Source organism: Amblyraja radiata, chromosome 24 (assembly GCF_010909765.2).
Source record: "Amblyraja radiata isolate CabotCenter1 chromosome 24, sAmbRad1.1.pri, whole genome shotgun sequence".
NCBI classification, from domain to species: Eukaryota; Metazoa; Chordata; class Chondrichthyes; order Rajiformes; family Rajidae; genus Amblyraja; species Amblyraja radiata.
In genome coordinates, this window is record NC_045979.1 from 26484253 (window position 1) to 26507814 (window position 23562).

General features: G+C 46.7%; 1 protein-coding gene across 1 annotated transcript in view; it reads right to left on the reverse strand.

Annotated features, from left to right (window-relative positions):
* LOC116986910 (ras-related protein Rab-44-like) overlaps positions 1 to 23562 on the reverse strand; it is a 70814-nt gene that overhangs the window by 17227 nt on the left and 30025 nt on the right. The window contains exons 21-23 of the mRNA XM_033042697.1: positions 22682 to 22739; positions 21084 to 21250; positions 19939 to 19996 (exon numbers count right to left, since the gene is read on the reverse strand). Of these exons, the coding sequence (XP_032898588.1) occupies positions 19939 to 19996; positions 21084 to 21250; positions 22682 to 22739 (283 nt within the window). The remainder of the gene's footprint in view (positions 1 to 19938; positions 19997 to 21083; positions 21251 to 22681; positions 22740 to 23562) is intronic.

The window sequence follows — 23562 nt, forward strand, 5'->3', positions numbered from 1 at the left end:
TAACTGTGCAAGTGCTTATCCAGAAGCATCTTAAATGCTCTAATTGTATCTACCCCCACCACCTTTCTGGCAGCACCTTCCAGATATCAACCATTCTCGTTGTAAAAAAAATTCCCTCTGATTCTCCCTAAGCCTCCTCCCTCTCATTTTAGACACCCCAACCATGGGGGAAATAACCTACTTGTTTGATGCCCTTAATGACTTTCTAAACCACTGTCAGGTTTCCTGCCTCAGCCTCCTTCACTCCAGGGAAAATCAGCCCAGTCTAACCTTTCCCTGCAACTATAGTCCTCCTAATCCAAGTAACATCTTAGTGAGTCTCCACAGAACCCACACCATCTCAATCACATCCTTCCTGCAGAGTAGTGGCCAGAACTGCATGCAGTCCCAGTGTGGCCGAATGTTTGTAAAGTTGCAACACGCTGTCCTAACTCTTATGTTCAATATGAAGGTAGACATATGTCTATTGTCTATTGTCATACCATATACTTCCTTCATCACCATCTCCACCTCTGTTGCCACTTTCAGAGAACTATGGACTTATGCCCCAAGATCCCGCTGTACTTTGGACCCTACAATTTACTGTCTATGTCCTAACTGTATTGAAAGCTTCCAGGATGCATCACCACAATATGACAAGATTAAACTCCATCTGCCAATCCTTTGCCCAATCCTTCTGCTCATCGATGTCACGGCCAAGCTTCGGACAACCTTCTTTGCCACCTCCAACCATAACAACGTCCGTCATCTGCAGGTTTCCTCATCAGATCATTACCTTCAGGTCCAAATCTTTAATATACATCTGAAACTATGAAAGTCCCAGCACTGATCCCTGTGTTACATCACTGGCTGCAAACTTCCAACCAGTAAAGAATCCTTGTACCACCACCTTTTACCTCCTGTCTTTGCCATGTTTTGTCCTCGTATTCCTCTGACTTTTGGCCACTTTATCAGTTAGTTCTCCTGCATTACTCTTTCACTTGAAGGTAGAGCCCTAATCAACCATATACATGAATCAGGTGACAGCCTGAATGGTTCCAAGCATTCCTGGGGCTCCATAATATAGTCTATTATCTATTGTCTATTGTCCCGCTCTCTGGTCTGTTAATTGAATTGAGTCTGTCTGTGGGGAGATTACTGGGGGAGCCAGTTCCTGCAGCACAAGGACTTCTTGCTGCTCGAACCATGGAGGGGGTCGAACCCCCTGGGCCCAGATACCTCTTTAATTGTCTCTGTCGCTCCATCTCCTGCCGAGGCCGCTGCTGTTTCCTTGCGATCTCCGCCTCCATCTGCTCTCAGGGTCGCTTCCTGACCTTCGACCCTCAGGTGGGGGTCCTCTCCAGGGGTGTCCGGTTTGCCCGACGTATCGCGGGCAACACGGCGTCGGACGGAGCGGGTTCTCTGGAGCCTGTGGAGGTTACAGAGTAGGTACAGGATCGCTCAGAGTTCACAGGCAGTGAGGGAGCTATAGGGTGAGAGGGTGTTCGCTATGGAGATAGGGAGCTCTGTCCTTCACAGGGGATATGAAGTCAACAGAGAAGATAGATAAAATGTCCACTAAGAAGTGGAAATTAAAATAGAAAATGTGGAAAGTCAGTCAGTACCCATGGAGTGGGAAATGGTGTTAATATTTCACAGTGAAGACCCTTCATAAGTATGTGGATTAAATTTGTTTTCAATTAACCCTAGCAGAATATTTTATTTTTATTCACTGGGATGTGGACTCCAGTGGAAACCATTTACTGTCTCTGCTCCTCTCACACCCAGCCCTATCTGAATGCCAGCATTAAATAAGCTACTTTTCTATTCGCCCTCCCTCAACTTTTCTCACATCATCCTCCATTTAATGTCGCGTTGGCCGCTCACTTCATCTTTCTCTTTAGGTTAAAGAGTCAAAGAACATTGAAAAGCACTGCAATGGAATAGGCCCCGTCAGCCCACAGTCTGTACTAAATGATGCCAAGTTAAACTAATCTCCCTTCTTCAGCACATTATATGTCTGCTCAACCCGGTCTGAAGAAGGATCTCGAGCCGAAACGCCACCTATTCTTTTTCTCCAGAGATGCTGCCTGACATATTGAGTTATTCCAGCATTTTGTGTCAATCCTAAATTAAACACAGTGCTGAGCTCAAGTACTTATCGAGTTCTCTCTATAATGCTTTCCCTGCAGACTGGAAGAGGTGGAAAGGGTTGGGATGAAGATAAATAAAGAAAAATAAAGTAGAAGGTAGATCAATCAAATCATAAAATGATAATAAATTATAGTGGGAGGAATGTGGGCCCATTAGAGACGGGTACAGTGTAGTGAAAATGACAGGAAGGAAACGGAAATGAAGAAAGATGATTAGATAAATGTGGACGTGGCTTTCCCTATAAATGGAGCAGCAGTGGGACAAGGGAAGCTAAGAATAAGTCAAGTCTCAGAGCTTTTTGGATGAAGCCATGAATCTAATAAATGGATGATTAAGTTCCAGGTGCTGGATCACCGATCTCAGTCACTACATGGATCTACTGGGAGAAGGTCCACAGGACCACAAACCTCCCATCAGGTGAAACCTCTGCCCCATGCTGTTGGGCACCAGAAAGAGTGAAGGGCAATGGGGTGAATAAGGTGTCTTGTAATCCTGGAAGGAAAAGCTGGGAACACCGGGATTGGGGAAAGTGGGATTAAATGCGTCATGTATCACAGCTCTTCCTGAAAATCACTCACCCTTCTCCCTCGTCTCGGTGAGCTGCTTCCTCCTTGAGGCCCACCAGCCCATCCCGAGCCTCCTGCAGCTCCTGTTGGATCCCCTCCAGCCGTGCTTCCAGCTCGTGGTTGGTGAGATGCAGCTCCTGGTTCTCAGTGCTAGTTTTGTCCTGTTTACTGCGCAGGGACACGAGCTCCGCCTGTAACTGGGGGGGGGGGGGGGGGGGGGGGGGGGGGGGGGGGGGACGACACATCGAGGGGCAGTGTCCAGTCAGTAGTCAGGTGGAAATCCTCTCAGAATGCATTCATATCCAGTTCCCTTTCTCTCAATAGGCAACTCAATCTCTACTATTCGCTGGAATTTAGAAGGATGAGAGGATATCTTATGGAAAAATATAAAATTATTTTGGGATTGGCCAGGCTGGATGCAGGAAAAATGTTGGGCGAGTCCATAACCAGTAACCAGAGGAAAATCTTTTTCACCCAGAGTTGTGAATCTGTGGAATTCTCTGCCACAGAAGGTAGTGGAGACTAATTCACTGGATGTTTTCAAAAGAGAGTTACATATAGCTCTTAGGGCTAATGGAATCAAGGGATATGGGGAGAAAGCAGGAATGGGGTACTGATTTTGGATGATCAGCCATAATCATATTGAATGGCGGTGCTAGCTCGAAGGGCCGAATGGCCTACTCCTGCAACTATTTTCTGTTTCTATGTATCTTTTTCATATTTTCTCAGTTAATATCTCACTCTCCCCAGCAGATCCAACATACTGTCTGATCCAGTCATGAGACGGGGGTCCCCTTTGCTGACCATCGCCCAGAAATGGGGGTGCATTGCCCCCCCCCCCCCCCCCCCCACATCTCCCTGCAATATCCATCCCTGATTACCTGCAGAATATCTTCATGACAAAGCTCCCCTTCACTGCCATGGGGCCGCTCCAATGCCCTGTAACAAAAATAAAGTATCAGGCAGGCAGCAGGCGCTACAGGTAAAGTGACAGAGAAACATTATCACTGGCCTGGCATTACATATTGCATTCTTCCTGTGCCTTGCAGAGAGTGTGTTGTGTGAAGAGAGAGTGGAGAGGGGGTGGGGTGTGTGAATGTGAGCACACTATAGAGAGTAGGAAGACAATCAAAATGATGGGCAGTGTGTGTAGAGAGAGGGAGAAGTGAGTGCAGAATATGTGCACAGTGTGCTGAGGGGTGAGTGGGTGCATGGGAGTGTGTATATGGTGCGTGGGAGTATGTGTGGAGCGTGGGTGTGTGGTGTGGGTCTGTGTCCAGAAAGAGAAGACAAAGTGCCAGATTATTTATAATATGCAAAGAATGTGCTTAACATGCGCAGAGTGAACATTTTGTGCAGCAGCTGTATACAATATGCATAGTGCATACACTGAGTATACAACATGCAGAGTGTGCAGGAAGAGCAGTGCAGATTTATGTACCATCATTGGGTTCAGTCACCAAGTAGGAACTCGTAATGCTAATTGTATGACCGTGGGTGTGGAGCATGTGCAAAGTATGTGCAGCTGTGAGTACAGTGCATGGAAACTGTGTGTCTGAGGGTCTCCAATGAGGTAGATTGTAGCTCAGGACTGCTCTCTAGTTCTTGGTAGGATGTTTCAATTCAGAGGAGGTTTACCAGAATGCTGCCCTGCCTGGATTAGAGGGTTTCAGCTGCTGTAAAAGGTTGGATAGAATTGGATAGTTTTCTCTGGAATATCGAAGGTTGAGGGAAGGCTTGTTAGACGTTTATAAAATGATGAGAAGCATAGTTGGGGTAGAGAGTCAGAAACTTTTCCCCAGAGTGGAGATGTCCAACACTGGAGAGCTCAGCTATAAGGGCTACAATGAGAGGGGAAAGGGTTTAATGGAGATGTGCGAGGCAAGTGTTTTACACAGGGGATGGTGGGGTCCTGGAACGCATTGCCAGGGGTGGGTGGTGGAGGTAGATACGGTGGTGGTGTTAAAGGGGTGTTTAGATTGGCACTTGGAAGCGCTGGGAACAGAGGGATATGGATCATCCACACGCAGATGACATCAGTTTAACTAGGCAACATGTTCGGCACAAACAGCGTGGGCTGAAGGGCCTGTTCTTGTGCTGTACTGTTCTATATTCTTTGCGGCATGGAAAGACGTTCTGCGACTCTGCAGGAAGTGCAGGGAAGGGGTGACCATGTCCATGGAGTCATTGTGGCTCCAGCACTTCATTCCTGCAACTGGCCAGTGATCTTCTGGAGCAGAAATTAATGAGAAATGGTAGTTAGGAGTTGAGATCAGGAAATGCCTGCCTTTGGTGCGGGACAACTGTTACCATCCATCTACCAACAACTTTGTTCCAACGGAAATAATGTTTAGGGGTCAGGGTTAAGCTTCTACTTCCAAAATATTGTTAGATTAAGCCAGGAATTCAATAAAGGCAGAAGAGCTAGAAGGCTCACAAAAATGCTGGAGAAACTCAGCGGGTGCAGCAGCATCTATGGAGCGAAGGAAATAGGCAACGTTTCGGGCCGAAACCCCTTCTTCAGACTGATTGGGGGGGGGGAGAAGAAAGGAAAAAGGAGGAGGAGGAGCCCGAGGGCTGAGCGAGAGATAGGAAGGGGAGGAGACAGCAAGGGCTAACAAAATTGGGAGAATTCAATGTTCATGCCTATTTCCTTCGCTCCATAGATGCTGCTGCACCCGCTGAGTTTCTCCAGCATTTTTGTGTACCTTCGATTTTCCAGCATCTGCAGTTCCTTCTTAAACATTAAGAGCTAGAAGGCTATCAGGTTTGGGTTTAAGTTCATTATTGTCGCATGTACAGTGAAAAGTTTTTTTGTTGCATGTTATCCAAACAGATCAGGTATACCATACAAGCAAGTCAAACTCAAGTGCAATAGATAGAGCAAAGAGGGAGATACAGAGTGCAGAAATAGGTCTCAGCATTGTAGTGCATCAGTTCCACACACAGAGTCCAATGTCCTCACTGAGAAAGATGTGAATTGGACAGTACCCTAGCTTATGGTGGGACCATTCAGAAGCCTCTGTTTTTCCTAGACATCGTGAGTTGTAGATTTTAATCAAAGGTGGGAAGTCTATTCTGTGTGATGGACTGGGACACATCAACAACTCTCTGCAATTTCTTGTGCAAAACTGAAGGGAGAAGATTAAGGACTTTCATCATTAGTTCTGAATGTGGAACAGTGAACAGCATGTCCACGGGTGTTTGGAGGACACTGGGAAGGGCAAAGATGGTCAGATGCTCCGTGTTGTACGACACATGCTGGGAACCACTCACCCTTCTCCCTCCTCTCGGCGAGTTGCTTCCTCCTGGAGGATCATCGGCCGATCTCGAGCCTCCTGCAGCTCCTGTTGGATCTGCTCTAATTGTGTCTTCAGTTCCTGGTTGGTGAGATGAAGCTCCTGGTTCTCAGTGCTGGTCTCATCCTGTTTACTGCGCAGGGACACGAGCTCCGCCTGTAACTGGAGGGGGAAACACACAGAGGGACCCCCGTCAAAGGCAAGTCAGCACAAAAACAGATCCAGATTCATTATTCTGTACCTCGCTCCTTCCCTAATCCTACCTCTTTTCACCTCTCTTTCCGCATCGACCATTGTACCTACTTATATAACGTCATTCGCTTTGATAGGGTCCCAGGCCTTCTATGTCTTAACTGTGCAAGTGCTTATCCAGAAGCATCTTAAATGCTCTAATTGTATCTACCCCCACCACCTTTCTGGCAGCACCTTCCAGATATCAACCATTCTCGTTGTAAAAAAAATTCCCTCTGATTCTCCCTAAGCCTCCTCCCTCTCATTTTGGACACCACAACCATGGGGGAAATAACCTTCTCGTTTGATGCCCTTAATGACTTTCTAAACCACTGTCAGGTTTCCTGCCTCAGCCTCCTTCACTCCAGGGAAAATCAGCCCAGTCTAACCTTTCCCTGCAACTATAGTCCTCCTAATCCAAGTAACATTTTAGTGAGTCTCCACAGAACCCACACCATCTCAATCACATCCTTCCTGCAGTGTAGTGGCCAGAACTGCATGCAGTCCCAGTGTGGCCGAATGTTTGTAAAGTTGCAACACGCTGTCCTAACTCTTATGTTCAATATGAAGGTAGACATATGTCTATTGTCTATTGTCATACCATATACTTCCTTCATCACCATCTCCACCTCTGTTGCCACTTTCAGAGAACTATGGACTTATGCCCCAAGATCCCTCTGTACTTTGGACCCTACAATTTACTGTCTATGTCCTAACTGTATTGAAAGCTTCCAGGATGCATCACCACAATATGACAAGATTAAACTCCATCTGCCAATCCTTTGCCCAATCCTTCTGCTCATCAATATCACGGCCAAGCTTCGGACAACCTTCTTTGCCACCTCCAACCATAACAACGTCCGTCATCTGCAGGTTTCCTCATCAGATCATTACCTTCAGGTCCAAATCTTTAATATACATCTGAAACTATGAAAGTCCCAGCACTGATCCCTGTGTTACATCACTGGCTGCAAACTTCCAACCAGTAAAGAATCCTTGTACCACCACCTTTTACCTCCTGTCTTTGCCATGTTTTGTCCTCGTATTCCTCTGACTTTTGGCCACTTTTTCAGTTAGTTCTCCTGCATTACTCTTTCACTTGAAGGTAAAGCCCTAATCAACCGTAGACATGAATCAGGTGACAGCCTGAATGGTTCCAAGCATTCCTGGGGCTCCATAATATAGTCTATTATCTATTGTCTATTGTCCCGCTCTCTGGTCTGTTAATTGAATTGAGTCTGTCTGTGGGGAGATTACTGGGGGAGCCAGTTCCTGCAGCACAAGGACTTCTTGCTGCTCGAACCATGGAGGGGGTCTAACCCCCTGGGCCCAGATACCTCTTTAATTGTCTCTGTCGCTCCATCTCCTGCCGAGGCCGCTGCTGTTTCCCTGCGATCTCCGTCTCCATCTGCTCTCAGGGTCGCTTCCTGACCTTCGACCCTCAGGTGGGGGTCCTCTCCAGGGGTGTCCGGTTGGCCCGACGTATCGCGGGCAACACGGCGTCGGACGGAGCGGGTTCTCTGGAGCCTGTGGAGGTTACAGAGTAGGTACAGGGTCGCTCAGAGTTCACAGGCAGTGAGGGAGCTATAGGGTGAGAGGGTGTTCGCTATGGAGATGGGGAGCTCTGTCCTTCACAGGGGATATGAAGTCAACAGAGAAGATAGATAAAATATCCACTAAGAAGTGGAAATTAAAATAGAAAATGTGGAAAGTCAGTCAGTACCCATGGAGTGGGAAATGGTGTTAATATTTCACAGTGAAAGATTCATAAGATTGTGGATTAAATTTGTTTTCAATTAACCCTAGCAGAATATTTTATTTTTATTCACTGGGATGTGGACTCCAGTGGAAACCATTTACTGTCTCTGCTCCTCTCACACCCAGCCCTATCTGAATGCCAGCATTAAATAAGCTACTTTTCTATTCGCCCTCCCTCAACTTTTCTCACATCATCCTCCATTTAATGTCGCGTTGGCCGCTCACTTCATCTTTCTCTTTAGGTTAAAGAGTCAAAGAACATTGAAAAGCACTGCAATGGAATAGGCCCCGTCAGCCCACAGTCTGTACTAAATGATGCCAAGTTAAACTAATCTCCCTTCTTCAGCACATTATATGTCTGCTCAACCCGGTCTGAAGAAGGATCTCGAGCCGAAACGCCACCTATTCTTTTTCTCCAGAGATGCTGCCTGACATATTGAGTTATTCCAGCATTTTGAGTCAATCCTAAATTAAACACAGTGCTGAGCTCAAGTACTTATCGAGTTCTCTCTATAATGCTTTCCCTGCAGACTGGAAGAGGTGGAAAGGGTTGGGATGAAGATAAATAAAGAAAAATAAAGTAGAAGGTAGATCAATCAAATCATAAAATAATAATAAATTATAGTGGAAGGAATGTGGGCCCATTAGAGACGGGTACAGTGTAGTGAAAATGACAGGAAGGAAACGGAAATGAAGAAAGATGATTAGATAAATGTGGACGTGGCCTTCCCTATAAATGGAGCAGCAGTGGGACAAGGGAAGCTAAGAATAAGTCAAGTCTCAGAGCTTTTTGGATGAAGCCATGAATCTAATAAATGGATGATTAAGTTCCAGGTGCTGGATCACCGATCTCAGTCACTACATGGATCTACTGGGAGAAGGTCCACAGGACCACAAACCTCCCATCAGGTGAAACCTCTGCCCCATGCTGTTGGGCACCAGAAAGAGCGAAGGGCAATGGGGTGAATAAGGTGTCTTGTAATCCTGGAGGGAAGAGCTGGGAACACCGGGATTGGGGAAAGTGGGATTAAATGCGTCATGTATCACAGCTCTTCCTGAAAATCACTCACCCTTCTCCCTCGTCTCGGTGAGCTGCTTCCTCCTTGAGGCCCACCAGCCCATCCCGAGCCTCCTGCAGCTCCTGTTGGATCCCCTCCAGCCGTGCTTCCAGCTCCTGGTTGGTGAGATGCAGCTCCTGGTTCTCAGTGCTAGTTTTGTCCTGTTTACTGCGCAGGGACACGAGCTCCGCCTGTAACTGGGGGGGGGGGGGGGGGGGGGGGGGGACACATCGAGGGGCAGTGTCCAGTCAGTAGTCAGGTGGAAATCCTCTCAGAATGCATTCATATCCAGTTCCCTTTCTCTCAATAGGCAACTCAATCTCTACTATTCGCTGGAATTTAGAAGGATGAGAGGATATCTTATGGAAAAATATAAAATTATTTTAGGATTGGCCAGGCTGGATGCAGGAAAAATGTTGGGCGAGTCCATAACCAGTAACCAGAGGAAAATCTTTTTCACCCAGAGTTGTGAATCTGTGGAATTCTCTGCCACAGAAGGTAGTGGAGACTAATTCACTGGATGTTTTCAAAAGAGAGTTACATATAGCTCTTAGGGCTAATGGAATCAAGGGATATGGGGAGAAAGCAGGAATGGGGTACTGATTTTGGATGATCAGCCATAATCATATTGAATGGCGGTGCTAGCTCGAAGGGCCGAATGGCCTACTCCTGCAACTATTTTCTGTTTCTATGTATCTTTTTCATATTTTCTCCGTTAATATCTCACTCTCCCCAGCAGATCCAACATACTATACTGTCTGATCCAGTCATGAGACGGGGGTCCCCTTTGCTGACCATCGCCCAGAAATGGGGGTGCATTGCCCCCCCCCCCACATCTCCCTGCAATATCCATCCCTGATTACCTGCAGAATATCTTCATGACAAAGCTCCCCTTCACTGCCATGGGGCCGCTCCAATGCCCTGTAACAAAAATAAAGTATCAGGCAGGTAGCAGGCGCTACAGGGAAAGTGACAGAGAAACATTATCACTGGCCTGGCATTACATATTGCATTCTTCCTGTGCCTTGCAGAGAGTGTGTTGTGTGAAGAGAGAGTGGAGAGGGGGTGGGGTGTGTGAATGTGAGCACACTATAGAGAGTAGGAAGACAATCAAAATGATGGGCAGTGTGTGTAGAGAGAGGGAGAAGTGAGTGCAGAATATGTGCACAGTGTGCTGAGGGGTGAGTGGGTGCATGGGAGTGTGTATATGGTGCGTGGGAGTATGTGTGGAGCGTGGGTGTGTGGTGTGGGTCTGTGCCCAGAAAGAGAAGACAAAGTGCCAGATTATTTATAATATGCAAAGAATGTGCTTAACATGCGCAGAGTGAACATTTTGTGCAGCAGCTGTATACAATATGCATAGTGCATACACTGAGTATACAACATGCAGAGTGTGCAGGAAGAGCAGTGCAGATTTATGTACCATCATTGGGTTCAGTCACCAAGTAGGAACTCGTAATGCTAATTGTATGACCGTGGGTGTGGAGCATGTGCAAAGTATGTGCAGCTGTGAGTACAGTGCATGGAAACTGTGTGTCTGAGGGTCTCCAATGAGGTAGATTGTAGCTCAGGACTGCTCTCTAGTTCTTGGTAGGATGTTTCAATTCAGAGGAGGTTTACCAGAATGCTGCCCTGCCTGGATTAGAGGGTTTCAGCTGCTGTAAAAGGTTGGATAGAATTGGATAGTTTTCTCTGGAATATCGAAGGTTGAGGGAAGGCTTGTTAGACGTTTATAAAATGATGAGAAGCATAGTTGGGGTAGAGAGTCAGAAACTTTTCCCCAGAGTGGAGATGTCCAACACTGGAGAGCTCAGCTATAAGGGCTACAATGAGAGGGGAAAGGGTTTAATGGAGATGTGCGAGGCAAGTGTTTTACACAGGGGATGGTGGGGTCCTGGAACGCATTGCCAGGGGTGGGTGGTGGAGGTAGAAACGGTGGTGGTGTTAAAGGGGTGTTTAGACTGGCACTTGGAAGCGCTGGGAACAGAGGGATATGGATCATCCACACGCAGATGACATCAGTTTAACTAGGCAACATGTTCGGCACAAACAGTGTGGGCTGAAGGGCCTGTTCTTGTGCTGTACTGTTCTATATTCTTTGCGGCATGGAAAGACGTTCTGCGACTCTGCAGGAAGTGCAGGGAAGGGGTGACCATGTCCATGGAGTCATTGTGGCTCCAGCACTTCATTCCTGCAACTGGCCAGCGATCTTCTGGAGCAGACATTAATGAGAAATGGTAGTTAGGAGTTGAGATCAGGAAATGCCTGCCTTTGGTGCGGGACAACTGTTACCATCCATCTACCAACAACTTTGTTCCAACGGAAATAATGTTTAGGGGTCAGGGTTAAGCTTCTACTTCCAAAATATTGTTAGATTAAGCCAGGAATTCAATAAAGGCAGAAGAGCTAGAAGGCTCACAAAAATGCTGGAGAAACTCAGCGGGTGCAGCAGCATCTATGGAGCGAAGGAAATAGGCAACGTTTTCTTCCGTAACCCTTCTTCAGACTGATTGGGGGGGGGGGGAGAAGAAAGGAAAAAGGAGGAGGAGGAGCCCGAGGGCTGAGCGAGAGATAGGAAGGGGAGGAGACAGCAAGGGCTAACAAAATTGGGAGAATTCAATGTTCATGCCTATTTCCTTCGCTCCATAGATGCTGCTGCACCCGCTGAGTTTCTCCAGCATTTTTGTGTACCTCCAATTTTCCAGCATCTGCAGTTCCTTCTTAAACATTAAGAGCTAGAAGGCTATCAGGTTTGGGTTTAAGTTTATTATTGTCGCATGTACAGAGAAAAGTTTTTTTGTTGCATGTTATCCAAACAGATCAGGTATACCATACAAGCAAGTCAAACTCAAGTGCAATAGATAGAGCAAAGAGGGAGATACAGAGTGCAGGAATAGGTCTCAGCATTGTAGTGCATCAGTTCCACACACAGAGTCCAATGTCCTCACTGAGAAAGATGTGAATTGGACAGTACCCTAGCTTATGGTGGGACCATTCAGAAGCCTCTGTTTTTCCTAGACATCGTGAGTTGTAGATTTTAATCAAAGGTGGGAAGTCTATTCTGTGTGATGGACTGGGACACATCAACAACTCTCTGCAATTTCTTGTGCAAAACTGAAGGGAGAAGATTAAGGACTTTCATCATTAGTTCTGAATGTGGAACAGTGAACAGCATGTCCACGGGTGTTTGGAGGACACTGGGAAGGGCAAAGATGGTCAGATGCTCCGTGTTGTATGACACATGCTGGGAACCACTCACCCTTCTCCCTCCTCTCGGCGAGTTGCTTCCTCCTGGAGGATCATCGGCCGATCTCGAGCCTCCTGCAGCTCCTGTTGGATCTGCTCTAATTGTGTCTTCAGTTCCTGGTTGGTGAGATGAAGCTCCTGGTTCTCAGTGCTGGTCTCATCCTGTTTACTGCGCAGGGACACAAGCTCCGCCTGTAACTGGAGGGGGAAACACACAGAGGGACCCCCGTCAAAGGCAAGTCAGCACAAAAACAGATCCAGATTCATTATTCTGTACCTCGCTCCTTCCCTAATCCTACCTCTTTTCACCTCTCTTTCCGCATCGACCATTGTACCTACTTATATAACGTCATTCGCTTTGATAGGGTCCCAGGCCTTCTATGTCTTAACTGTGCAAGTGCTTATCCAGAAGCATCTTAAATGCTCTAATTGTATCTACCCCCACCACCTTTCTGGCAGCACCTTCCAGATATCAACCATTCTCGTTGTAAAAAAAATTCCCTCTGATTCTCCCTAAGCCTCCTCCCTCTCATTTTGGACACCACAACCATGGGGGAAATAACCTACTCGTTTGATGCCCTTAATGACTTTCTAAACCACTGTCAGGTTTCCTGCCTCAGCCTCCTTCACTCCAGGGAAAATCAGCCCAGTCTAACCTTTCCCTGCAACTATAGTCCTCCTAATCCAAGTAACATTTTAGTGAGTCTCCACAGAACCCACACCATCTCAATCACATCCTTCCTGCAGTGTAGTGGCCAGAACTGCATGCAGTCCCAGTGTGGCCGAATGTTTGTAAAGTTGCAACACGCTGTCCTAACTCTTATGTTCAATATGAAGGTAGACATATGTCTATTGTCTATTGTCATACCATATACTTCCTTCATCACCATCTCCACCTCTGTTGTCACTTTCAGAGAACTATGGACTTATGCCCCAAGATCCCTCTGTACTTTGGACCCTACAATTTACTGTCTATGTCCTAACTGTATTGAAATCTTCCAGGATGCATCACCACAATATGACAAGATTAAACTCCATCTGCCAATCCTTTGCCCAATCCTTCTGCTCATCGATATCACGGCCAAGCTTCGGACAACCTTCTTTGCCACCTCCAACCATAACAACGTCCGTCATCTGCAGGTTTCCTCATCAGATCATTACCTTCAGGTCCAAATCTTTAATATACATCTGAAACTATGAAAGTCCCAGCACTGATCCCTGTGTTACATCACTGGCTGCAAACTTCCAACCAGTAAAGAATCCTTGTACCACCACCTTTTACCTCCTGTCTTTGCCATGTTTTGTCCTCGTATTCCTCTGACTTTTGGCCACTTTTTCAGTTAGTTCTCCTGCATTACTCTTTCACTTGAAGGTAAAGCCCTAATCAACCGTAGACATGAATCAGGTGACAGCCTGAATGGTTCCAAGCATTCCTGGGGCTCCATAATATAGTCTATTATCTATTGTCTATTGTCCCGCTCTCTGGTCTGTTAATTGAATTGAGTCTGTCTGTGGGGAGATTACTGGGGGAGCCAGTTCCTGCAGCACAAGGACTTCTTGCTGCTCGAACCATGGAGGGGGTCTAACCCCCTGGGCCCAGATACCTCTTTAATTGTCTCTGTCGCTCCATCTCCTGCCGAGGCCGCTGCTGTTTCCTCGCGATCTCCGCCTCCATCTGCTCTCAGGGTCGCTTCCTGACCTTCGACCCTCAGGTGGGGGTCCTCTCCAGGGGTGTCCGGTGTGCCCGACGTATCGCGGGCAACACGGCGTCGGACGGAGCGGGTTCTCTGGAGCCTGTGGAGGTTACAGAGTAGGTACAGGGTCGCTCAGAGTTCACAGGCAGTGAGGGAGCTATAGGGTGAGAGGGTGTTCGCTATGGAGATAGGGAGATCTGTCCTTCACAGGGGATATGAAGTCAACAGAGAAGATAGATAAAATGTCCACTAAGAAGTGGAAATTAAAATAGAAAATGTGGAAAGTCAGTCAGTACCCATGGAGTGGGAAATGGTGTTAATATTTCACAGTGAAGACCCTTCATAAGATTGTGGATTAAATTTGTTTTCAATTAACCCTAGCAGAATATTTTATTTTTATTCACTGGGATGTGGACTCCAGTGGAAACCATTTACTGTCTCTGCTCCTCTCACACCCAACCCTTTCTGAATGCCAGCATTAAATAAGCTACTTTTCTATTCGCCCTCCCTCAACTTTTCTCACATCATCCTCCATTTAATGTCGCGTTGGCCGCTCACTTCATCTTTCTCTTTAGGTTAAAGAGTCAAAGAACATTGAAAAGCACTGCAATGGAATAGGCCCCGTCAGCCCACAGTCTGTACTAAATGATGCTAAGTTAAACTAATCTCCCTTCTTCAGCACATTATATATCTGCTCAACCCGGTCTGAAGAAGGATCTCGAGCCGAAACGCCACCTATTCTTTTTCTCCAGAGATGCTGCCTGACATATTGAGTTATTCCAGCATTTTGTGTCAATCCTAAATTAAACACAGTGCTGAGCTCAAGTACTTATCGAGTTCTCTCTATAGTGCTTTCCCTGCAGACTGGAAGAGGTGGAAAGGGTTGGGATGAAGATAAATAAAGAAAAATAAAGTAGAAGGTAGATCAATCAAATCATAAAATGATAATAAATTATAGTGGGAGGAATGTGGGCCCATTAGAGACGGGTACAGTGTAGTGAAAATGACAGGAAGGAAACGGAAATGAAGAAAGATGATTAGATAAATGTGGACGTGGCTTTCCCTATAAATGGAGCAGCAGTGGGACAAGGGAAGCTAAGAATAAGTCAAGTCTCAGAGCTTTTTGGATGAAGCCATGAATCTAATAAATGGAAGATTAAGTTCCAGGTGCTGGATCACCGATCTCAGTCACTACATGGATATACTGGGAGAAGGTCCACAGGACCACAAACCTCCCATCAGGTGAAACCTCTGCCCCATGCTGTTGGGCACCAGAAAGAGTGAAGGGCAATGGGGTGAATAAGGTGTCTTGTAATCCTGGAAGGAAAAGCTGGGAACACCGGGATTGGGGAAAGTGGGATTAAATGCGTCATGTATCACAGCTCTTCCTGAAAATCACTCACCCTTCTCCCTCGTCTCGGTGAGCTGCTTCCTCCTTGAGGCCCACCAGCCCATCCCGAGCCTCCTGCAGCTCCTGTTGGATCCCCTCCAGCCGTGCTTCCAGCTCCTGGTTGGTGAGATGCAGCTCCTGGTTCTCAGTGCTAGTTTTGTCCTGTTTACTGCGCAGGGACACGAGCTCCGCCTGTAACTGGGGGGGGGGGGGGGGGGGAGGGGGGGACACATCGAGGGGCAGTGTCCAGTCAGTAGTCAGGTGGAAATCCTCTCAGAATGCATTCATATCCAGTTCCCTTTCTCTCAATAGGCAACTCAATCTCTACTATTCGCTGGAATTTAGAAGGATGAGAGGATATCTTATGGAAAAATATAAAATTATTTTGGGATTGGCCAGGCTGGATGCAGGATAAATGTTGGGCGAGTCCATAACCAGTAACCAGAGGAAAATCTTTTTCACCCAGAGTTGTGAATCTGTGGAATTCTCTGCCACAGAAGGTAGTGGAGACTAATTCACTGGATGTTTTCAAAAGAGAGTTACATATAGCTCTTAGGGCTAATGGAATCAAGGGATATGGGGAGAAAGCAGGAATGGGGTACTGATTTTGGATGATCAGCCATAATCATATTGAATGGCGGTGCTAGCTCGAAGGGCCGAATGGCCCACTCCTGCAACTATTTTTTGTTTCTATGTATCTTTTTCATATTTTCTCAGTTAATATCTCACTCTCCCCAGCAGATCCAACATACTGTCTGATCCAGTCATGAGACGGGGGTCCCCTCTGCTGACCATCGCCCAGAAATGGGGGTGCATTGCCCCCCCCCCCCCCCCACATCTCCCTGCAATATCCATCCCTGATTACCTGCAGAATATCTTCATGACAAAGCTCCCCTTCACTGCCATGGGGACGCTCCAATGCCCTGTAACAAAAATAAAGTATCAGGCAGGCAGCAGGCGCTACAGGGAAAGTGACAGAGAAACATTATCACTGGCCTGGCATTACATATTGCATTCTTCCTGTGCCTTGCAGAGAGTGTGTTGTGTGAAGAGAGAGTGGAGAGGGGGTGGGGTGTGTGAATGTGAGCACACTATAGAGAGTAGGAAGACAATCAAAATGATGGGCAGTGTGCGTAGAGAGAGGGAGAAGTGAGTGCAGAATATGTGCACAGTGTGCTGAGGGGTGAGTGGGTGCATGGGAGTGTGTATATGGTGCGTGGGAGTATGTGTGGAGCGTGGGTGTGTGGTGTGGGTCTGTGTCCAGAAAGAGAAGACAAAGTGCCAGATTATTTATAATATGCAAAGAATGTGCTTAACATGCGCAGAGTGAACATTTTGTGCAGCAGCTGTATACAATATGCATAGTGCATACACTGAGTATATGCAACATGCAGAGTGTGCAGGAAGAGCAGTGCAGATTTATGTACCATCATTGGGTTCAGTCACCAAGTAGGAACTCGTAATGCTAATTGTATGACCGTGTGTGTGGAGCATGTGCAAAGTGTGTGCAGCCGTGAGTACAGTGCATGGAAACTGTGTGTACAGAGAGTTTACAGACAGTGGAGAGAGCACGCTGTACAGAGTGAGTACAGAGTATGCAGTCTGTGCGCAGAGAGTGTACATGACATTCAGAGAGTGTGTATGAATTTCAGAGACTACGCACTATACACCATGTCTGGAGAGAGTGCATCGTGTGTAGGCTGTTTGAAAGGAGAATGTGAGAGTGTGGCCAATATTGAGCTGCGTGCACCTAGGTTTTGAGTGTGCACAATGTGCAGAGTTATCATAATGTGTAACCTTCATACCCGTCTCTATCCTCCCGGTGAGCTGCTTCCTCTTGGAGAATCACCAGCCGATCCCGAGCCTCCTGCAGCTCCTGTTGGATCCCCTCCAGCCGTGCTTCCAGCTCCTGGTTCTCAGCGCTGGTCTCGTATTGTTTACCGCGCAGGGACACGAGCTCCGCCTGTAACTGGAGGGGAAGAGGGAGGAACACATCCAATCACCAACTTAAACCTTCCCTTAAAATGTGTCCTGAACCAACTGTATTCCTCCCCAAATCTCGCTGTCGATCTCACAACTGCACCTTAACACTTCCACTCACCCCGACCACACAGAATCTAATCACAAAATGGCTCAATCCAGTTTTTCCAGCTCCCGACCATTTTTCCAAGTCCAGCAACAGGGATCAGGCTGAGACCATTGTAAGGCACCTCAGGCAATTCAGTACGCTTTGCTTCACCTGATCTTCCACTTCTGCAAACTCTGCAGAGAGCACAAGACCACATGTGGCGGCTTGCTGCTGTGTAAATGCCCCTGTCCCACTTAGGAAACCTGAACGGAAACCTCTGGAGACTTTGCGCCCCACCCAAGGTTTCTGTGTGGTTCCCGGAGGTTGCAGGCGGTTGCCGGAGGTTGCAGGTAGTGGAAGCAGGTAGGGAGACTGACAAAAACCTCCGGGAACCGCACGGAAACCTTGGGTGGGGCGCAAAGTCTCCAGAGCTTTCCGTTCAGGTTTCTTAAGTGGGACAGGGGCATTAGGGTAACAATTAAAGAGGGGATCGTGTTCTCACTGGTTGGAGACACAAAAAACTGCAAATGCTGAAATCCTGAGAAAAGAGCAAACTGCTGGAGGGACGAAATGGATCAGTCAGCATCTCTTTCAAGTCGAGTTTAGTTTAGCTTAGTTTATTATTTTCATTCATATTCCCGAGACACGGCAGAAGCTTGTTCTACGTGCCACATGCAAATCGCACTATACTCGAGTACAATTGATCCTTTTCTGGGATGGCACGCAAAATGCCACCATGTTCCGGCGTTATCTTGCAACTTCCAAGTCTCTGAAAAGTCCGGCCTTGTCAGAAGTACGAAGCAAACCATGGAGTCATGGAGTGAATTTCTCTGCGGGAAGCAGAAATGGGAGGGGAGGGGAAGATGTGACTGGTGGTGAGATCACATTGAAGCTGGCGAAAATGCAAGAGCATGAGTGTTGGATACGGAGGCTGGTGGGGTGAAAGATGAGGACCAGGATAACTCTATCCTTACTCTGTCTGGGGCGAGGGCCATGAGAACAGATTGCCCACACTTACGTAACATTTCATATGTCAACGACCATGGAATTCTCTTGGACAGAACCAGCTCATTGTGGATGATTAATGCACTCTAATTTTGGAGGCTCGGGATCGGCTGGTGATTCCCCCAGGAGGAAACAGGCCCTTCAGCTCACCGAGTCCATGACGAGTAGCAATCCCCGTACACTAGCACTACACACACACTAGGGACAATTTACAATTTTTACCGAAGACATTTAACCTACAAATCTGGACACCTTTGGAGAGTGGGAGGAAACCGCAGCACCCGGAGAAAACCCGTGTGAAAAATGTCCTATTTATTAGTTGTCCTGCCAAAATAGACAATTTCGCATTATTCCAAATTTACAAGCATTAGAGGCACAAGAGACAGTAGAAACTGGAATATGAAGCAAAATAACAAACCACTGGGGGAACTCGGCAGGTCGAACGGCATCCGTGGCGACTGAAGAATGGTCAGTGTTTTGGGTCGCGATGTAGAGTCTCAACCCATAATGCTAACCATTTCTCTGCCTCCACGGATAGAATCATAGAATCATAGAATCATAGCAAATAGGTGCAGGAGTAGGCCATTCGGCCCTTCGAGCCTGCACCGCCATTCAATATGATCATGGCTGATCATCCAACTCAGTATCCTGTACCTGCCTTCTCTCCATACCCCCTGATCCCTTTAGCCACAAGGGCCACATCCAACCCTCTTAAATATAGCCAATGAACTGGCCTCAACTACCTTCTGTGGCAGAGAATTCCAGAGATTCACCACTCTCTGTATGAAAAATGCTTTTCTCATCTCAGTCCCAAAGGATTTCCCCTTTATCCTTAAACTGCGACCCCTTGTCCTGGACTTCCCTAACATCGGGAACAATCTTCCTGCATCTAGCCTGTCCAACCCCTTAAGAATTTTGTAAGTTTCTATAAGATCCCCCCTCAATCTCCTAAATTCTAGCGAGTACAAACCGAGTCAGGATATTGCCTGAACCACTGAATTCCTCCAGCAATTGTTATTAGAGTCATAGTCATACAGCATGGAAACAGGCCATTCGGCCCAATTTGCCCGCGACAACCAACAGGCCCCATCTACACAAGTCCCACCTGCCTGTGTTTGGCCCATATCCCTCTAAACCTGTCTTATCCATGTATGTTTCTAAATCCTTCTTAAACACTATTTTACCACTATAGACAGTACCTATTATAATCCAAAAGGTTTGCCACTTGACCAATCAACATCTGTTTGCAGCCTCCTCCTCACAACTCACCTCCCTCTCTATCTTTACCACCAGTGCAGGAGGGGCTGAGAAGCCCCACCTCAACTGTGATTCATTGTGATTCAAGCACCAGCCGTCAATCGCTGCCCACAGGCTGAGCTCCGTGATTCTGTGTTAGTCCCTGTGGAGATATTTATTGGACATTTACCAAGACACCGCAGAAGACGTACATGAGCTGTGACTGAAATCCCTCTCTTTTCCTGCCTCATTACCTGCAGGACAACTTCATCAGAATCTGCTCTTCCACTGCCAGACAGTTGATCCTCGCCTCTACAATAAAAGGAAGATATCGATTAGGCACAGGGAGAATGTGTAAGAAGGAACTACAGATGCGGATTTACACTGAAGATAGACACAAAATGCTGGAGTAACTCAGCGGGTCAGGCAGCGTCTCTGGAGAAAAGGAATAGGAGACGTTTCGGGTCGAGACCCTTAGGCAGAGATGCTGCCTGACCCACTGAGTTACTCCAGCATTTTGTGTCTATCTTAGGCAAAGGGAAAACATTGGCAATAGTGTGAGAGAGGGAGAGGGAGAGAAAGAGAAAAAGAAAGAGAAAGAGAGAAAGAGAAAGAGAAAGAGAAAGAGAGAAAGAGAAAGAGAGAAAGAGAAAGAGAGATAGAGAGAGCGAGAGAGACAGATTCAGAGAGATGTAATAGTGATTGTTGGATTTCCTCATCTGCCAGGTTCTGAATCCTCCCTGAATCTGCAACTCCCAAGACTTTGAAACTGTGTCTACTCCCTGCATAACACCGATACTGAATGTGCCGGTGAAAATTGTGCTTGTACAGTCAGCCAGATTTATGAGAATTGTGCAAAGTTTGCATCGTGTACACAACGTGCGGAGAACATGTTGTATGTGTGTTTGTGAGTATGCAGTGGAGATGTGCGATCTGTACAGAACAGCTGTGCACCAGTTGTCCGGTTTGCGGTGCTTGTGCTTAATATTCGGAGTGCGTGCAGTCTGTGTGACATGTCTAAGTTGAGCTAACACAGTGTATATTATGCGTGGGGTATGTGTGCAGAATGCATAGGGTGTGTTTGCACTGTGGTTATGCATTGTGTAGTGTGTAGACTGCGATGTTTACGGGATAGATGTGGGACATGTGCAATGCGCTCTCAATGTGCAAGCAGGGAATACATTTCATGGTGTCTGTACTAGGATACACACTGTGGAGGTTACGTATAAAGTGTTCACTTTGTGTGCAAATGGGTATAGGATAGAAGGTAGCGTGTGTACATGGAATATGTAGGATGCAGAGAGTGTGTAGTAGAGGTTGTTCATGTAAAGGGTAGCACGCTTAACAGTGCGCAGTGGGTTTTGAGTGTGAGGGTAGATGGGGAACCACTATTGCTTACTTTTCTTTCTCCTCCTGGAGGATCACCAGCTGATCCTGAGCCTCCTGCAGATTTTGTTGGATCCCCTCCAATTGTGTCTTCATCTCCTGGTTGGTCAGCTTGAGCTCCTGGTTCTCAGTGCTGGTCTCGTCCAGTTTACTGCACAGGGACACGAGCTCCGCCTGTAGCTGGAAGAGGGGAACATACAAGGACCAATCAACAATTCATGGCAGCACGTTAGACATTTATGGATCCAACACACTGATGCCATCATAAAGAAAGCCTATCAATGCCTCTACTTCTTTACAAGATTGAGATTTGGTATGTGGACAAATTCTCTCTTGCACTTCTTCAGGTATACAGTAGAGAGAATGTTGGTTGGTTGCATCACAGCCTGCGTTGGAAAATCAATTGCCCAGGAATCAAGGAGATTACAACAAGTGGCGAACACTGCCCGGTCCATCACAAGCACTGACCTCCCCACCATTGAAGAGATCTATAGTCGGCACTGCTTCAAAAAGGCACTAATATTATTTTTTTTACTTTATTGAACTTTTTTTGTTTGTTTTGTGTTCATAAGTCATAGGAGCAGAATTAGGCCATTCGGCCCATCAAGTCTACTCTAATCATGGCTGATCAATCTTTCCCTCTCAACCCTTCTGCCTTCACCCCATAACCCCTGAGCCCCGTACTAATCAACAATATTGATGTTTTATTATGTTTTTTCTTGAAACAGTGTTTACAGGCCAGTTGTGCTGCTGTAAGTATGAAATGTATTGTTCTGTTTCATTGTCACAGTATGACAATTAAATACTCTTAACCCCTGGTACAAGAGGAGGCCATTCAGCCCATCATATCCAAGCTAGTCAAAATGTCAGTGACTTCAACTTCCCAGCTCTTACTTCATTACTTGTTAAATCTAATCGATCTAATACCATGGAACCAGGTACTGACAACCCCAATACACTTAGTTTGGCAGTCACTCATATCCCCATTGACAATTATTCTTTACCTTCTACCCCTGACCCAGCTTTTGATCTGATGTGCCACTTTTCCCAGGAAATTGTATGGGTGGCACAGTGGTGGAGTTGCTGCCTTACAGCTCCAGACACCCGGGTTCGATCCTGACTGCAGGTGCTGTCTGTACGGAGTTTGTGTGTTCTCCCAGTGACCTCGTGGGTTGTCTCCAGGAGCTCTGGTTTCCTCCCACATTCCAAAAGGCGTGCAGGTATGTAGGTTAATTGGCTTCAGTAAGAATTGTAAATTGTCCCTAGTTGTAGGATAGTGCTCATGTACGGGGATCACTGGTTGGTGTGGACTTGGTGGGCCAAAGGGCCTGTTTCTGCGCTATATCTCCAAACTAAACTAAAACTGTAGGCTTTTACATTTGTTACAAATCTGATGTGGTTCTTTGTCAATGGCCTTGTTAAAATTCATGCAGACCACATCCACTGCTCTACCTTCATCGATGTTCCTTGTTGCATTCTCCAAAACTCAATCCAGTTGATCAGGCAGGACCGTTCCTTCATAAATCCATCCTGACTGCCCTTGACTCACATGCACATGTCCAATGCAGATTCATCCTGTCCCATAGAAATTTAGAAAGATGTTCCCATTACCTGCTGAATAGCTTCTTCAGAGCACTGTCCCTCAGTGCCAGGTGTCCGATCCAACTCTCTGTAGCAAGACCAAAGAATCAGAAAGAGGGTAAGTGTCAGTGACAGTGAGGTGGGACATTAGTAACATTAGATATTTAGGTATCCACACCCATTAATAGCACAGTTCCAAATTCCAGAGCAGATTCCTGCATTTCATGTGGATGTACCCCAATCATTCAAGGTTTCAATGATAGGCTGAAAGGGCTGTCCCACTTGGGCGACCTAATTAGCATGTTTAGAAGAGTTTGAAAAAATGTTGAAGACCTCCTTCGACTATGTTGAAGACCAGCTTCGACCAGCTACGACTAACTTAGGGAAAATTGGACACCGAATAGTGGAGAGTGAAGACAACCTCCTTCGATCTCCTTCGATCTCCTTCGACCTCCCTTCGACCTCCCTTCGACTATGATGATTATCTACGACTACCTTCGACTACCCTCGATTACCTACGACTAACATGACGACCTACTACGACCTACTACGACTAAACCTACGAGTAAAAAAAGTATCGATTTGTTCCATAGCAACCTTTTTTACTCACGGGCATTTTTTAGCATATTGAAAAAAATGGCGGGGCCTAGCTGAGGCCTCGAGTGCGCGGAGATCACTCTCGAGCATGAAGGAGAGTTACGAAGACCTCCTACGACCTCGTGTCGACCATGCTGCGAGTATGAATCGAGGGCAAACTCGCCAGAACTCGCGGATTAGGTCGTCAAAATGGGACAGGCCCTTGAGTCTCTGCACTAAAACTGTCATTGACTACAGCTTCCAGATGCTTGCCGAGTGAGCAAGGTTACGTAGAGTCCATCATTCATGTGCAGAGTGTGGTCCTGTCTGCGTAG